The 18,565-nt window shown below is 33.6% G+C and overlaps 1 protein-coding gene across 1 annotated transcript in view; it reads right to left on the minus strand.

Annotated features, from left to right (window-relative positions):
• Positions 1-18,565, minus strand: part of LOC100186027 — a 34,493-nt gene that overhangs the window by 393 nt on the left and 15,535 nt on the right. Inside the window, exons 30-54 of the mRNA XM_026838666.1 lie at positions 16,523-16,656; positions 15,910-15,950; positions 15,666-15,845; positions 14,762-14,880; positions 13,923-14,088; positions 12,862-12,989; positions 12,179-12,320; positions 11,399-11,587; positions 10,791-10,945; positions 9,958-10,177; positions 9,377-9,476; positions 8,753-8,891; positions 7,992-8,189; positions 7,429-7,525; positions 6,720-6,863; positions 6,254-6,384; positions 5,598-5,747; positions 4,697-4,943; positions 4,328-4,449; positions 3,996-4,126; positions 3,408-3,576; positions 2,861-3,035; positions 2,259-2,426; positions 1,884-2,030; positions 1,111-1,382 (exon numbers count right to left, since the gene is read on the minus strand). Coding sequence (XP_026694467.1) covers positions 1,111-1,382; positions 1,884-2,030; positions 2,259-2,426; positions 2,861-3,035; positions 3,408-3,576; positions 3,996-4,126; positions 4,328-4,449; positions 4,697-4,943; positions 5,598-5,747; positions 6,254-6,384; positions 6,720-6,863; positions 7,429-7,525; positions 7,992-8,189; positions 8,753-8,891; positions 9,377-9,476; positions 9,958-10,177; positions 10,791-10,945; positions 11,399-11,587; positions 12,179-12,320; positions 12,862-12,989; positions 13,923-14,088; positions 14,762-14,880; positions 15,666-15,845; positions 15,910-15,950; positions 16,523-16,656 — 3,864 coding nt within the window. The remainder of the gene's footprint in view (positions 1-1,110; positions 1,383-1,883; positions 2,031-2,258; positions 2,427-2,860; positions 3,036-3,407; positions 3,577-3,995; positions 4,127-4,327; positions 4,450-4,696; positions 4,944-5,597; positions 5,748-6,253; positions 6,385-6,719; positions 6,864-7,428; positions 7,526-7,991; positions 8,190-8,752; positions 8,892-9,376; positions 9,477-9,957; positions 10,178-10,790; positions 10,946-11,398; positions 11,588-12,178; positions 12,321-12,861; positions 12,990-13,922; positions 14,089-14,761; positions 14,881-15,665; positions 15,846-15,909; positions 15,951-16,522; positions 16,657-18,565) is intronic.

Consider the following 18,565-nt stretch of genomic DNA (forward strand, 5'->3'; position numbering starts at 1 on the left):
AAAAAACAGTAGACCACACATATTGGCATCTATGTTTGTGACTTCAAAAACGCCCTGACGCCAGTTAACTATACAAAAGGCCTACGCCCTACATGCTACCAAATATCAAGCAAGGCAGGCAGCGAGACGCGAGTTGACGAAAGAATGTCACTAATTAGCATTGCGTGGCGGGGCAACGTCAGTTATAACATGGGTTGAAGACATTTCCTGTCTCATATTTCTAATAAACCCACCATAGTGTTAATATTACGCAATATTATATATACTTGGTTCTGGTTTACACACAAGCTGTATTGTGTGAAACCGTAAGCATATATGGTATCGTTTGGGACAAGTAATTAGTGAATGGCAAACGGTAACGATCTAGAGCACCCGTGTTATAACATAACGACTGTCGTTGCCATCTAGGTGGGGATGAAACAAATTTCATTCATTTATCAATCAACATACGAGTTTAGGTCCTAACAGGACTCGCCCAACAACAGTTAGCCTATATCAGCCTATTTAAAGCAAATGGGCTTTTAGCCTTCGCATCCAATTAGATGCCTAATATTTATATATTTGGTGTAGGTTGGGGTAAGATGGGACACGTCTTCAATCCCTTTTCTCGTGCAATTTGGTAATAAACAGATTATTTACAGAGTCATCTATCCGTAGCCTCACGATTAAAAGCATTCTTAATTGTTCAAAATAGTATCATGAAATATGGGATTGAGTTGCAAGCTGCTTACGGTATTCCACCTTATCCCCCAGTACTACATATGCCAGTACTATTTGTCCGGCGTATGTGTCCTTGGGCATGACAATTAAGGGCAATTGCTCCAACCCAGTGGTGACTAATGGGTCGTCCAAATTATCAGCCATACATAAAAAATAAAAAATCCCCCCCAAAAATAAAGCTGGCACGAAGTGTATAAACCCGTGTTATAACGACTGTTTGTTTTCCGGCCACGCAAGGATAAAGCAAGTTACGTCATTTGTTCATCAGCCAAACATAAAAAATACCCCCAAAATAAACACCCACAAAGTAACATACTTAGTAACACGTAAGCTGGCACGAGGTGTATAAAACAGAACATGTTACATTCATCCCGTAATCTATATACTTACATCATCTAAAGACATAGGATTTTCGAATCCACCCTTTCCTTCACTTGCAGGTGGTGCAGAAGTAGTTGTTGACGAACCAGACCATGATGGAAGGCTCACAGATGGCAAGCTCTTACCTGAGCTGCCTCTACAGTAATAAATACCAACTCCAACCAATACAATGGCCACAATAACCCCAATGATGATGCCGGCAATTGCACCACCAGATAAACCACCACCTACAGGGTTTTGTGATGGAGCAACAGGAATGCCTGATGGTCCTGCTGCAGTACCTGAGTGTAAGAAAGTAATTTTTCAAATGTGCTAAAACATAACACAGTGTTTCTCAGCGATGTCAACCCAAAAGTGGTTCAGTATGTGGTACAGAAAAGCATTTCACAGTTAATAAGAGTTAAATCGTGACGTCAAATGTTTAAAAAATGTAGTTTTAAAGGAATATGTTCCTTTACAATAAGGAATATTGCCTAAATAGGAAATTATATACTATTGTTATATTAAGTTAAATTAAACATAAATGGCACATTTGTCTGCTAGGTGTAGCGACCGCACTTATTTTCCTCCAATTAAAAGTTAAAATGTTTTTAACTGTAAATTTGTAAGCATATTTTAACAACTGTTGTTTTGTCGCTATATCGTGTCTTTTCTTTAAAATATTTCTAACTGTTTGTTACTGTAATCGAAGACACAAATAAAGTTATTATTATAATATATTCCTTAACTGATTTATTTGTTAAAAAATGCTACTGTGAAAATATTAAAAGTTAAACACATACCTTCAGGATAGAAACAGCCAGTGTTGTTCCCGCCAACAAACTCAGGATCCCAACAACAACCACGTCTTGATACGCAGTAAGATTCATCTATTCCATCAAACCCACAATCCAGTCTGTACTTAGATGGTACGTTACACCTTGTATAATCTGCAAAACAACTTATTTGAACGGAAAATCGCAAGATTTTTTCCATAAAATACAGAAAAGCGGTAAAAGTTACAGAATAAACTAGAAAAAGTACAGTTAACTTAAAAATGCAAGAACTTTGTAAAAACTAGGTATTTCTATTACATTTTCATTTAATACTAATTCCAATGCGCACATAAACAACAGTTTTTAACAAAGAAAAAAAGCATGAAAATAAAAAATAGTAACCTCTTGCTTTTCTGCAAACAAATCCTCTCGTTTCGAAACAACTGACATCATTCCATGTTCCATCCCATGGATACATCTCAACGCATTCCTCATTTTCTTGTCCATTAGGTTCATACTGACCCCAGTTAAAATAATCGGCAGGTGTTTCATCTTTCCATTGCCAGCCATCTTAAAAGAAAGAGATATTTTAATGGCCTTTTACTTATGAGCTACCAAGAATGCAACTTTGTGTGTGTTCGCTTACAATATTTTTCCCACATAGAGTAGCAGAAGAAAATAAATCAGAAAAAATAAAGTGAAATAATAATAACTTTATTTGTCTCTTCAAATATGGTAGCGAAGATTTAGAAATATTTTAAACAAAAAGACAGGATATAACAGTTGGTAAAAACACGCTTACAGTTAAAAACATATTTACATTTAATTGGAAGATAATAAGCACGGTCGCTACACCTAGCGGACAAACAAGCCATTGTGTTTGATTATTAGTGGTTTCATTAGACTTTTACTTATGAGTTATGACTAAAAATGTAACTTTGTATGTAATTATTTTTCCCACATAACATAGCTGAACAAAATAAATCAAGTTTACACCATCTTACCGAATCCATCACTGGACAATCCAATAAACAGATTATGCGAGTTAGCTCCATTGATATATGAAATGACTGCTTGGACTTCATCGCTACTGTGGAAGCTGGCAAGTGTCGCTCCACGCTCCTCACACATGTAAGTGGATTCATACCAAGATCGAGTCGCTTCATCGGTCAATCCAAACTGTAGAAACAGTGAATAACAGTTAAAGAATGAATGAATGTAACTTACTTAATCCTCTCGAAGCCGGAAACGACAGACGCTATAACACAGGTGTTTTGTTTCATACACCTCATGCCAGCTTACGAGTTACCAAGTATGTTACTATGGTGGTGATTATTTTTTTCTTATATTTTTATGTGCGGCTGAAATTTTGCACAAACCATAAGTGACCAATGGGTTGAAGCAGTTCATGTCATGTGTTTTTCTTAAAGACACATACACCCTCAATGTTAGCAGCGAAGAGCATTGAACCCATTACCTCTGGGTTAGAGGGTTAAATGTGACTTGAATGATTTTAACTCGTTCAAAAAAAAAACAGTCAATAAATTGTACCTCAATGTAATAGCAGAATTGGCCAAAAGCGAAAAATCCTGGATCACAATCTCCAGTTCCAGGGAAGGGGGTTGTTGGGATTGGTGCAAAGGATTGCTTACATACATATGGCATTGGTGTGCTGCATGATGTGCTTCCTGATGATGATACCGCAGACCATGTTCCATCCCTACCACAAAATGTTTTAATAAATGTCATTTTCATTTTTTTGTCACTTTTCAGTTTTTGTTTTAATGAATGTCACTTTCAGTCTTATTTTCCAAAACTTGTGCCCATTACAAGTTAGGACATATGTTACTTTATGAGTGATTGTATGTTTTATTTTTACTTTTTTGTTGTATTTTTTGTACTTTCTGCCTAAGCGGTGGCCATTAATTAGGTGAAAACAACACTATCTGTTAAACAAGTTGGCTGAAAGTAGCAATATGCATTATTAACAGAAGTCTTATTATTAAAAAATCTACACAGGGCATTCTTAAAAACATATTTTTCAAAAACAATCCACTAATGTTTCGGTCTAAAAACCATAGATTTCACCAGCAACAACAAAATATTTAAACACAACCAAATACAGAATAAACTTCTTACTTGTTCATCTTAACACACCCATCGCCAGAATTCACAGCATCTGGAAGTGGTTCATTTAATCCCCAGTTGGTGTACATGGTCGGCCAACCATCTGACCACGAGAATGTTGTTTCCGTGATGGTGTCAACAAGCTGAAAAGAGAAATAATACATCAATAATCTAAAGTCATTTTTTAATGTAAAATAGTAGAAAACTAGGTTCAAAAAAGTTGTTCTTGTTCAAAACATATTGAAAGTCAAATGAACCATTATCCCTAAGTGATGTAAAATCACTTTGGGTTTAAACCAGAGTTGACCAATCACCCCTAAATGATGTTAAAATCAGTCGTTTACCTCTGAATGGAAGGTCATGCCCAACCAAAGCGAGTTACCGCTCTTAACTCCGCGCCAAAGCCAACTCTTCAACAAATCATTCTCATAAACTTCAGCGATGCTTACAATATCAATACCACTACCTAATAAAAACATTTATTAACAATAAACATACAGTTTGGTGAGGAAAGACAGGACACCTTTAGCACATAAGTTCCTAATATCCTGATCATGTTTTAAACAATTAACATTGGTTTATATGGGAGTCGTAAGGATACGTTTCCATAACTCTTTGAATGTTCCTTGTTTACTACCAAATAGGACGAATAAAATATAATGAAAAGGTGTCCCATCTTTCCCCAACCTACTATATTATATTATTGATATTACCTTCATTTCTACAGGCTGTCTTTGCATCGCTCCATGAAGCGGGTTGATCAACAAGTTTAAAGCAAGACTGTCCAGATACCAGACTATAGTAACCAGCTGGACAACCAATTGGACTGACAGTTACTGGTGGGGGAGGGTTACCATTGGACTTCCGAACATAACAAGCAAATGAAGTTTGTGTGCTACAATCCATGTCAAACCATGCACCTTTGTCATCAGTGTTAACTTTCATTAAAACACATCCTTCCTAAAAATTAATATCAAAAAATCTAAATTAATATTTGATATATTCTACTCTACTTTGTATGGGTGAGGTACTGGGATTCAGACAAAATTTGGCTTTTTACCCCAACACCCTTGTACGTCCAGAAGTGACGTGTTCTTGATAGTGAAGTTCCTTATTAATATTAATAAAAGGTAAATATATATTTTACATAGGAAACTGTAAAGTTTGATTAGATCTCAAAATATACAGTCAGAAGCGTTTTAACTAGTTGAAGAAACACAATATATTTGTAAAAAATTGTTTAATTTTTTTGCATTTATTGATATGACTGAAGTTTATGCACATTATGAATTAATGAATGTATGAAAATTAAATTTTATAACATAACCGTACTTACACACATCATACCTGCTTAGTTATCACATATACAACCTTTTCAGAGATTTTTTTATATGATTTACTTTTGGTTACAGCATATTTTACCAAGTAAAGAACACAACCACAATGTTAGCAATACCTTTAGTTTTGTAACTGCTTTAACCATTCAGTAACACCACACTAGTACAATACAGTATAAACATCTTTCTTTCTTAGAAAAAATGAAATAAAAAAATTAAAACAGCGTAGAAAAAGGCATTAGCAACCAAAAACTTATCACCATAAATTAAAACTTACAGAATATCCGTTAGGTTCTCCTGGAGCCCAGTTTGTGTAGCTAACTTCAGATTGGTCAATCCAAACAAAAGCATTTGAGTTTTGTTCACGGTCAGTCATACCAATCCAGAATGAGTCACCTTTTCCCCATAAGTATTGCTCCAAGAATGCCTGAGTTACATTAGGACATTTATTAATTTATATGTGATTTTATGTTTTGTTCTTATCATTTTTTTGTATTTTGTGCTAAAACACATTAATTAAGTAATAACAACAAAATTGTTAAATATAAGTATTGCTCAAAGAATGTCTGGGAATTACTTATTGTTATAGTACTGTGGTGTAACATGGGAAACTGCTAGCACATACGTTCTGATCGTGTTTTGAACAATTACCAACACTCTTTTAAGGTGGCAGGGTTACCATTATAGACTCTGTCAACAGTCTTTGTTTACTGCCAAATAGGATGAGAAAAGAGAACGAAAGCATCTCATTTTACCCTAGATGGGATATTGCTAGTGCAATTTTCCTGGTCAAGTTTCATGGGGTTTTGTTATAGATTCTGTGAATATTCTTTTTTACTTCAAATGGGATTAGAATAGAGAACAGAAACATGTCCTATTTTACTCCGGCCTCCTATACATAGATATTTAATGCAAAGTTACAACTTGACTTACCTGTTCATACTCATTACCCAGCACTGCCAACTCAGCAGAGTTATTCGTACACCACTGTCTTGCAGTGGTCCAATCATATTTGACACTATCTCCTGGTGTCATGTAGCAGGCATTGCCATAAGGTACATATCCTGAATAAATAAAAAAACTTAAATCACAATTTTAGAAAAAAAGATATAGTCTGTTGGGTAAGATAGGATACTTTTAGCACATAGTATCCAAAATCCTGATCCCTTATTAAACAATTAACAACGGTATATGAGAGTCGTGAGAATACGGGTTTATAATTCTCTAAATGTTCTTGTTTACTACTAAATGTGACAATAAAATAGAATAAAAAGATATTCCATCTTGCCCAACCCTAATATACATTAAAAGTTGAGATACAATCAAATTATGAAAAAACAGAAATTAGAATTTCTAAACAAATGAAATTGCGAAAAGTGAAAAATTTATCTATATAAACCTGTTGGACAGTTCCCAGTAGCTTGCGCTGTAGGTGGTACTGTGACAGATGAAGCCCCAACATATTTCTCACAAACATATCCATAAAGTCGTCCACAATTATCATCATTCCACATTCCAGTATCAGAAGACACCACTGTGCATCCTAAACATACCATAACTTTATATTAATGAATGAATGAATGTAACTTACTTTATCCGCCATGACCAGAAAACGACAGTCGTTAAACACGGGTGTTAATACACCTGGTGCCAGCTTACGATTTGAAAAAAGGTTTGAAAAAAAGGGTCCATGACAGTTATCCAAAGCAATAATTATACCATGAGATATTAACGAATGTAAATGAACTGTTGCGGATGTATGTGTCTTCCTAGGCGAGACACTTAACAACAATTGCCCAACCCTGTAGGTCTTAATAAGTTGTCTTAATCGTCAGCCATACATTTAAATAAACATTACACACAAATAAGACAAACGTGACTTTTCTTTTTAACTCAAGAATGTAACTTGTTTATCTACATGCAGTAGGACAACTCAGAATTTTAATAAAAGTGTCGAATTTTTTAGGTATTTGGTAACATACAACTATGCAGGTAGTCCTTTTCCATTAAATTTACCAAAATTTTGAACATTTAATATTTAGTAGTTACATCTTTTTTTTATTAAATTAACAAAAAAATTCATGATTAATATAAGAAAACTGTTTTACCTTCACTATCATAGAAGTTGTTTGGTTCACTTGGTGCCCAGTTCACATAATCAAGGTTACTTCCATCAGCCCAGTAAAATGCTCTGCTTCCAACATCCTACATGTAAAGGATTCATATTTCATTTTTTTCATTTTTCAAATTTTAATAACATGTTCTCATCATACAAAAATAGTAATTTAAATATTGCATATTTCATCTTAACAAATTGGTAAGAAAATTAAATGCAGAACGTTTTTATAACTACTTATTATACAAATTAATAAATATTACAAAAGTGTACACTTTACTTTTTTCTTTAAATATATTTCTGAAACAATTGTGGAAGGAATTAAAAAATACAAACACTATATAGTAGGGTGGGGGAGATGGGACACCATTTCATTATATTTTCTCGTCCCATTTGGTAGAACAAAGAACATTCAAAGAATTATAAAACCAGTATTCTCAGTACTCTCAAAGACCGTTATTAATTGTTTAAAACACGATTATGATATTCCGATATTATGCGCTAACGATCTTCAATCTCCCCCCACCCTTCTATATCAAGTTATCATTAACTTACACGAAGTCCAATCCACATAGACCCTGCTGTTGCTTTTTGGGCTCTGTTTGTGACAAAGGCGTTTTCATCTTCACTATGAATGGCCACTAGATTCCCTCCTTTGCCCAAACAGCTTTGTTGCGCGTAACTCCATCCATATTCAGTTGATGATATGAAAGCGTAACATTTCTCAGAGTTGTACGAGGTTTTGAAGCGAAGCTGAAAATGTAAAGTCCAAATTAACAAGTTAAAAGTGTCTAAATTTGTAAGATGATTTGTCCACATACTTTAAAAATAATATTCTCAAACACAGTGTAGGAAAATGTTTTATAAGAATTTTACATCTATATTTTTATAATCAAGATAACTCTGCAGATGTACAGTAATGAGTTCTAATCTTGGTCCCGTAGAAAACCACTGTCCTTTTCTAGGTGGCATACTGATACCTTATTTGGATATTTCTTATAAATCGCTCTTGTTCTTTTCACCTTAGAAGGCCACATAATACAAGGTAATATAAGACTTATACATGTATGACTCATAGAGAGACTTACTACAGTGTTGAATAAAATATACAGCAGATTCAAAGCTACCTTTTGCATAGTTAGAATTTTAAGGTATGATACCTTCACTTTTTTAAGGAAAATTTTTATAGTACTTTTTAATTTGTTAAACTATACTCCCGCATAATATTTAAAACTACATTTTTTCAGAAGTGTTTATAAACATGTTTACTTCCTCTATTAGTAAAAACTAATTGGTGTGTACAGTAAAATAGGTACCCATGTTTCATCTGTGCCACAATTGTTAGGGTCTGGGTAACCAAGGTCTTCTTGAGGTGGTGGAGGGGTGGATGGAACTTTGTCTTTAATTATTTTACAAATGAAATTTCTTGAAGTATCACAACTTAGATCATTCCACCTGAATGATGTTTTATATAATATTAAACTTAGTCATTTGCCCGACAATGTAGCACAGTTGGTTAACACTCCTGCCTCTAACCAATATGTAATGGGTTCAAGGCTATTCGTTGCTACCATTGTGGGCGTATGTGTCTTTGGGCAAGACACTTACCGACAATTGTTCCAACCCAGTGGTCACTAATGGGTTGTTCAAATTATCAACCACACAGAAAGAAATAAAAGAGTCTCAAAAAAATAATCACCTACAAAGTAACATACTTGGTAACTCGTAAGCTGGCATAAGGTGTATGAAACAGAACACCTGTGTTTAACTACATTAATTCATTAATTCCGACAGATATTTAAGTATAAATACGTAATAGAATTATGAATTGGGCTAATGCCACAAATTTTAAAAAATTTAGAGAGCCGCAATTGTAGGCAATAATATGTTTAAATCTTTACTATAGTAATGTATTTTTGTCAAATTCTAATTACACTTACGTGTATGAATCAGTATAGAATTGGCATTCAACACAGTTTTCTTCACCATTTACATTATTTGGTTCACCCACTGACCAATCAGTGAAGGATACAGCACTACCTGTTAACATTAAATATAAATTGTATATTTTTGTGCAGTAGAAACAAATTTATCTAAAAAAAACATTTTAAATTAAAAGCAAAAAGTATGAGTGTACAGAAATGTATTATATATAAATAAAAAACTAATATTTTGATATGCATTTCAATATTGTAATCTTTTTATCTAAAGACAACATTTTTTTAAATTAAAAGTAATAGGAATGAGGTAACAAAAAGATAATTGTTGTAAAATAAAGAAATAGCTGTTTTAACATGCATTCCAATAATGTAAAGGGATAAATTTAGAGTAACAACTAAAAGTTTACAAAATAATTCTGATTTTTATACATTTAGAAGCAAGGGGTAAGATTTTAGAAATAGTTGGCTTTGAAATGCTATTAAAATCATTTTTACACAGTTTCATATAAAAGCAATGCGACTAAGTGGTGCAGTAACAGTTAAATACACAAAAATACCACAAGATTATCATCAAAACACACCATCTGTCCATTGGTATCCAGTATTTAAACCCAAGTTGTTCAAACCCATCCAGAAATAAGTGTAAGAACCAACTGCTCCGTTTGTAACAAAGTTGATAATAGAATCCCGCTCTTCAGAACTGTGGACAGACACAAGGTCCCCCCCTTGCGCTCGGCAATAATCACGAGCGTCGTACCAAGTTAGTCGCTGGTTACGATTAGCATCATCATACTCATTTATCTGATAACAATACACACTGTTACAATATAATTATACATCTTTCATAAATCATGAAGGAAATCAAATTATTAAGGTAGAAGGTTAATCAAACTAAAAAGTTTGTTTTGTTTTAAAATAACAAAATATAACATAAATTTTATTTTAAAGTTGGAAAATACAAAGCCTTATTCAAGCTGTCAATTATACTTTAGGATTAGGTTGTGTGTTTAAGATGGTGTTATTGGAACATAGTAATATTACTTAATAGCGCTAACATTAAATGCAATAAATAAGTGCAACTTGCTTTATCCTTGCACGGCCAGAAACAACAAACATAATAACATTGGTGTTCTTTTTCATACAACTCACGCCAGCTTATGAGTTACCATGTATGTTACTTTGTTGGTGTTTTTTATGTGAGGCTGATAACTTGGAGAACCATTAGTGACCACTGGTTGGAGCAATTGCCGTTAAGTGTCTTGCTTAAGGACACATTCGCCCATGATGGTAGCAGTGACGAGCCTTGAACCCATTACCTCTGGGTTACAGGTAGGCGCGCTAACCACTTTGCCACGGCCCGAGACGCATATTTTTCATGTGTATTTACATAGGTAAACATTTTTTTGTTATTCACCTGGTAACAATAAGCTGTTGTTGAATCTCCATGCCAACCAGGGTAACAGTTACCAGTTGTGGGTAAAGTAGTTAGAACTGGTTGTGTGAAACCAACCCTGTCTTTTTCACAAACATAATATCGATTCTGACCACAAATGTCAATCTCCCAAAAACCTGTGGTTGACATATGATATTGCGTCAGATTAAAAACCAGAAAAAAAGACTGTATAAGAACAAAATCTCTGTTTAAATTAAATAATTTTAAATAAATAAATGTCACTCATTTATCCTTACAAGGGCAAAGCAACATTAGAAGTTTTAACAGAAGTTTTCTGTTTTAAACACCTTATCATCCACAAAGTAACATACATGGTAACTCGTAATCTAGCAAGAGGTTTATGAAACAGAGCACCCGTGTTTAACGACCGTTGTTTCCTGGCCACCCAAGGACAAAATAAGTTACGTTAATTCATTCATGCTTGCTTTAGGTTTTTAGGTATGCTACCTTGTACACTATTTTACACCAAAAATGGCAACAGCATTAAATCTAACACTTAATATACTCTTATTAATAAGTAAGCCATCCAACCACTGTACCACAATACAGCACATTAATTTGATACTCGCCTGTTTGATCGTTCATAAATGTGCATCCATATTCATCGCCAGTACCACAGTTGATCCATCTGCCCTTATATACAGGATCTATGCTACACCATGGTGTGTTCTCCAACCTTGCTGGGTGTTCGAAGGTTGTGCATTCAGTGAAAGTATGATCTTTGTAGGTGAATGGGAATGCACATTGGAATCTTACACCTGGAATACATTGTATAGTTGAATACAGGGTTCTGAAACTATGTGCTGTAAACAAAAAAATGCTTTAGTGTGCATTGTGAAAAAATTGTAAAGTATGAATATGAAAAATTAAATTGTAAAGCGTGAATAGGAAAAATTTAAAATATAAATAAAAAATATTGTAAAATATGAATATGAAAAATCGTAAGTCTAGTGCACTGCATTCAGACCTAAACGTTTAAAAAATAGCTTGATTTGTAATTTAAAATTGCAGTTTAACACTGTTAAGAATATGATAAATAAATCATTTTTTGAATGTAAAAAAGTTTTTTCAAAAAAGTCACACGTTACCAGATAAGTGGAACAAATATTGTTAAATAAACATACAACTAGTGCAGAATTTGTTCAAACAATTTGGTAACCAATAATATTGCTCTGTTTAATACAAGAAAATAACAAACTTTAATTTGTTTTTTTTATTAAGGTAGCAAAGTTAAACAACAAGTAAAATGAAAAGACAGCATAGAGCTACAAAACAACAGTCATTGCAATTAAAAACAGCATACAGTTAAAAACCTATTAGCATTAGACATTGTTTTATTCTTTTCTTACTTGGTTGGTCAGTTCCCCAATGTGTGTAAGTGACTGGATCTCCGTTCTCCCACGTATAATAAGGTTCACCAGTGATTGTAGATTTTGCTGCCAATCCAATCCATGCTGTGTATCCCAAACCAGGTGGAATGGTGGTTGTAACCTGTGATATGAATTAAATTAAACTGATAGTAGTCATACATTTAAATACTTATTTTTATTACTTTATTTTAATTTAAAAATATTTTTATTTTAAATGAATGAATGACTAAATGTTACTTGAATGAATGTAACTTGCTTTATTTTGTGAATGGTAAAGTTTAATTAGCATCTTGACAAATTACAGTTCAAAGGCAAATCCTTATAGTCTCTTAAGAATCTGGTGCTACGAAAAAGTAACAGACAAAAATCAAGTCCAACCAGCTGTACAGTAAAATATATATATTTGGCATATAGTATCTACAGAGTAGTTCTTATATTCTCTTTTTTGCTTCTAAATTTCCAGCTTTAAGTTATCAGTGTTTACTTTTACATTTATATAAAAAAATAATTATTTTCCAATTATGTTTTAAATAATTAACAACTCTTTTTAACATTAGCATGTTGAAATTTTAACTTTAACATGTTGAAAATTTAAGATTAGCATGTTGAAAATTTAACTTTAGCATGTTGAAAATTTATTCATAGCATATTCAAAGACTTACAAGTGAATGCACAAATGCTTGTTCATAATCATCATGTATGCTGACCAAGTTGCTATTAATCTCTTCACAATGTCGGTTGGAATAAATGAACATGTATTCGTCTGTACTTGCTTTGTAACATGATGATCCTGCAAAAATTCAATGTTATTACAACTTACAGAATATAAACAAATTCCAAAATAGTTTTAATCAGTTTTAATCAGAAATTTTAAATTCCTTCCTTTGAGAAAACGGGTTTTTAGAAAAGCATGTCATTTACTTGAATCTTACAGAACATAAAAAAATCCAAACAAGTTTTTATCAGAAATGGTAAATTCCTTTCATTTGAGAAAACCGGTTTTTAGAAAAGAATTTCATTTTCTTGAATAACTATACTCAAAGGAACAACTAGGAGATTAATGTTAAAAAACTTGTGTTATTGTGAATTTCATTGCATATTTAAAGAGGCTTTTTCAGGGGAGAAATATGTGGTTTCAGAAACATTTTTTTTACATTGGTTAATATTTACAAGAATAATTTATGATAATAATCGTAGACACTTGTGGCCTCTTTCATATTTTACAAGGGTAGGCTCCTAATGCATAAAACACAGTCAGACCAGAGTGCTATCGCATAGACCTGTTTTTTCCCAAGAGATAGGTGACAAGGGCTTTAATGGTAAAAAAAATGGGAGATTATGTAACAGCTTTATAATTTAATATAACTGTAATAAATTTTGTAAATCTGGTGTTCATGAAGTAGGTTCTATTTGAATAATAGACTACTACTACATATTCTATTATATGTGGGTGAGGTCTAGCATGAGGTCTAGCAGCGTAGCACGCCATGGGTCCTAGGATTTAGGTCAGGATTGACCCATTACCCCAATGATGCCATATTAGTGAAATATATATCTCACAAAATACAATTCGCTGGATTTGATTTTTGTTTGTTGTATAATTCGAAGCAAAACGTTTTTTTTAGAAAAGATTGTCATTTTACTATACTGAATAGAACAACTAATAAATTAATAAAAAAAAACCTTGATTCCAAGCCTAATAATAACAATAAAGAAACTTAACCATATCCACTCCAACCAGCATCACATCCCTCATCAATAACCACTTCATCTGGGGGGATGGGTGGAAGAAGTTGTTTCTCTTGTTTACAAATATAAGGAAGAGTTGCATCACAACTATTGTCATTCCAATATCCAAGTAGTCGGTAAATGTTGACACATCTTTCTCCCTGGGTTCATGGTTTAATTACAGCGTCATATGTATATCATGAATATTCATATGATCATGTATATTCATATGATCATATATATTCATGTTATCATGTATATCCACATGATTATGTATAGTCGTGAGATCGTGTATATTCATATGATCATGTATATTCATGTTATTATGTATATTCATGTAATCATGTATATTTAAATGAACATGCATATAATACGCTCATGTATATTCATATAATCATGTATATTCATGTGATCATGTATATTTATATGATCATGTGTATTGATACAATGAGACAAGTTGATATTTTAAACACATTGTGCTTACTTTAAATTATGTATGAGTAATGTTTGTGGCGTTATTAACAATTCTGGTATTTTAATCACTTGTATTCTCGAAAATGGAGTGGTAACTCTATGGGTGATTTTCTTTTGTTCATTAATCGTTTGCCATTTGAAGCTAACACTCACAACTATTGCCTTTTAAAATGATTTTAAGGGATTTGCACTAATATACATGAATAGACTTATTTTTCTCACATGATAGTGATTTTTTTGTGGTGTAAATAATTGTATCATTATACAGCCTCCATATATTTTCAAATAGTTAAACACTGCTAATATATGAACAGTGGTAGCAGCTCTGAACAAGTTTACAAGTTATATACACATCCATACCTTTCCATTTGGTTCTCTGAAATTCCACTTAGTCATGGTGACGACACTATCATCAACCCATTCGTAATAATTCTGTGTTCGAAGGTCATTCATTCCAATCCAAACATCACCACCACGATCTAACAATGGAAAATTACAGAAAAAACCTTGGAAAAAAACTTAAAAAAAAGGAATTTTAATTGGCCTACATTATAGAGACTATTAGTAAATTTATAAACACTTGTGTTAAAGAATATATTAAACACTAACCAGCTATTTTAGTGATCACAATTGGGTAGTTAATACTAATGCAACAAATAGAATAGTTATTGTATTGAAAGAACTATAGACACACTATCATATTATCTTTTATTACTTGAATAATTTATTATTAGTTATTATTAGTTAAATCTATTGCTCACAGATATGGGATATTTCCCACAGTTGTATTATAGTAGGGTGGGGGAGGATGGGACACTTTTTCATTCTATTTTTTCGTCCCATTTGGTAGTAACTAGAGAACATTCAAAGAATTACAAAACCGTACCCTCATGACTCCCATAAACAGAATTTCTTATAAATCAGGATATTTGGATATTACGTGCTAAAGGTGACCCGTCTTCCCCCACCCTACTTTTAATACAAGATAGGCCTACAGTGTGTAAACCTCTGGAAAATCTAAGATGTTGGGCAAAACTGTTCTGTTGCCCCAATATTTATAATAATAACTTTATTTGTCTTTCAATTGCGGTCGCGAAGATTTAGAAATATTTTAAACGAAAAGACAGGATACAGCGACAAAACACAGTTGTTAAAATAGCTTACAGTTAAAAAAATATTTACATTTAACTAACAAATATATACATAACATTATAAATTCCGCTAGTAGTATAACATGACAACCTCACATAATGTAATTGCCTACCTCCCTGAGTTATCATTGACTCAATAAAGTCGTTTTCAGCAAGAGATAGAATAGATACAAGGTTAGCACCACGGCTTTGACAGTCAGCTTGCGCATCATGCCAATCCATTGCAACGTTCTTAGGCGAGAAATAATAACAATGGTCCTTCCATGCTTTCCAGTCCTTGTCACAGCGATATACTAAACAATGAAAATAAAAATAGTATTAACATTCTATGTCATCACGATGTTACTGAATACTAACCACTTCCATCAAACTGCATTGATAAATGTGAAGCTGTAAAACTGTGAAATATAAAAAGGTAAAAATAAAAAGGAATAGAAATTAATTATTTTATGTTTAAAGGTGATAATTACTGTTGTGTGCTGGTTAGATAAAAAAAAGCTCGTGATTTCTGATAGAGCTACTTATACACAATTTTTTATCCTTGCGTAGTAGGATAACAATATTATTTATCTTTGTGTGGCTTAATGGGTACTTTGTATCATACACCTCTGCACACTTGCCAGTTATTTTGTATGTAACCCAGTGGAATTTTATTTCTTGTTATATAGTGGGGTGGGGTAAGATGGGACACTTCAGCACATAATATCTAAATATCCTAATCGTGTTTAAAACAATTAACAAGAGTATATGGGAATCGTGAGGATACTGTTTTATAATTCTTTGAATATTCCATGTTTACAACTAAATGGGCCTAGAAAATAGAATGAAAAGGTGTCCCATCTTCTCTCACCCTACTATATGGTTTTTATTTAGAAAGGCATATTATTGACTAATGGTTTGTAACGTTTTCTTCAAACAAATATTGACAGTAAGAAACATAAAAACAAAATACAGCCATGCTTTAACTTACTCTTCTGATTTTATTCCATTTGCAAATGAACCAGTATATGAAGATTGACCCGTTACTTTGACAACATTCACTGATCCACCATGTTGGTTTGTAACTCTACCTGCATGTACAGCAGCTGGACACATAGCAGAACTCTGTAATTATAAAGTAATAATAATAATTATAACTTTATTCGTATATGCGATTTCGGTAGACAAGATTAAGTAAAAAAGCAAAAAGAATCAAAAACAGAGGATATAGTGACAAAACAACAGTTGTTAAAACAAGCTTATAGGTAAAAATATTTACATTATTTGGAAGAAAATAAGCGTGGTCGCTATACTTAATACAAATACAAATTAACTTTGCAATTGAGCTGAAACTTTAAGTATATAAATTAAATAACGATTTTCTGGCTGTCTGTATGAGTTATTTTGTTGTAATTTGACATTTCAGTCAAGTCCAAAATGCTTTTTCGACAAAATTTACTTTGCTGATCAAGTTTTAACACCCATTCAGGTCGCTTTCATCATTATATTGCTTCTGACAAATGGACTTGTATAAAAAAGCTGGTAGCAATAATACATATGTAGTTTAGCCAAATTTTGGGTATTCAAAAGCATTAATAAAACTAAATTGGTCAGGCGGGTTTTATTTATTTTATCCGAACAAAACATTGAGTGACTATCTGTGGTGCTATTAATGCTTCTGTTATTATGATCACTTTAACAATCAAAAATGGTGTTGTAGCTCTGTGGGTGACTGTCTTTTGTTCATTAATTCTTGCCAATATGAACTACACATTCTGGACTTGACGTGAATCAAAACAAAATTTTTACCTCAGTATATGTTGTTGTTCCATACACCACACCACGTGAAGTATCTTCAACACAACCAGATGGACAATCAATCGTGTATGTGGTGTCTTCGACCTCTGTTGCTCTGTCTGTTTTAAATGCACACTAAATATTATATATGCAGTGGCGCACCCAGGGGGGGGATTAGGGGGACCAGTCCCCCCCCCCTTTTTGATATCAATAAATGGTTAACAAGCGTCACAGTGTAAAATTCGAGAATTGGTTGATGGGAACGCATCGGCTCGTGCAGTCGTCTGCCTGAGTGTATGTGTGAGTGTGTGTGCGTGCGGGAGGTTACGTGTGTTTTGGCAGGCATGGAATCAGTTGACCTTAAACGGCCGCGAACTCGTCCCTCGTTAAACGATGCTACGTTACACGCCGCGAACTCTTCCCTCATTAAAGGATGCTACGTTACAGGCAGCGAACTCGTCCCTGGTTAAACGATGCTACGTTACACGCCGCGAAATCGTCCCTCATTAAACGATGCTACGTTACAGGCAGCGAACTCGTCCCTCATTAAAGGATGCCACGTTACAGGCCGCGAACTCGTCCCTGGTTAAAGGATGCTACGTTACAGGCAGCGAACTCGTCCCTCATTAAAGGATGCTACGTTACAGGCAGCGAACTCGTCCCTGGTTAAATGATGCCACGTTACACGGCCGCGAACTCGTCCCTCGTTAAACGATGCCACGTTACAGGCAGCGAAATCGTCCCTCATTAAACGATGCTACGTTACACGGCAGCAACTCGTCCCTGGTTAAACCACGCTATGTTACACGGCCGCGAACTCTTCCCTCATTAAAGGACGCTACATTACAGGCAGCGAAATCGTCCCTCGTTAAATGCTGTCTCACGTTACACGACAATCAATTTTGTATGTGGTGCGTTCAACTTCTGTTGCTCTGTCTGTATAAAATGCAAGACTGAGTTTTGAGCAACCGCTGAATTTGAGTTCCTGCAGTTGCAGTTATCTGTTTTATCCATGAATTCACATAACCTTGCTTAACAAAACAGAAATTACTGAACAATTTTAGAAACCATGTTTTAGTTAACTGTCTAAAAAGGTCAAAATAATTGTTACGTAGATGCATCTCACCAATGTCATAAAGAATTTGAATTAAAACTGCCCAACAACTGCTGTTTATCTTTTATTATTTGTTTGTATTGTGGGCTTAGAAGAAGGGACAAGTCAACTTAAGTTATGTGA

This window comes from Ciona intestinalis, unplaced genomic scaffold, assembly GCF_000224145.3.
Source record: "Ciona intestinalis unplaced genomic scaffold, KH HT000103.2, whole genome shotgun sequence".
In the NCBI taxonomy this organism is placed as follows: Eukaryota; Metazoa; Chordata; class Ascidiacea; order Phlebobranchia; family Cionidae; genus Ciona; species Ciona intestinalis.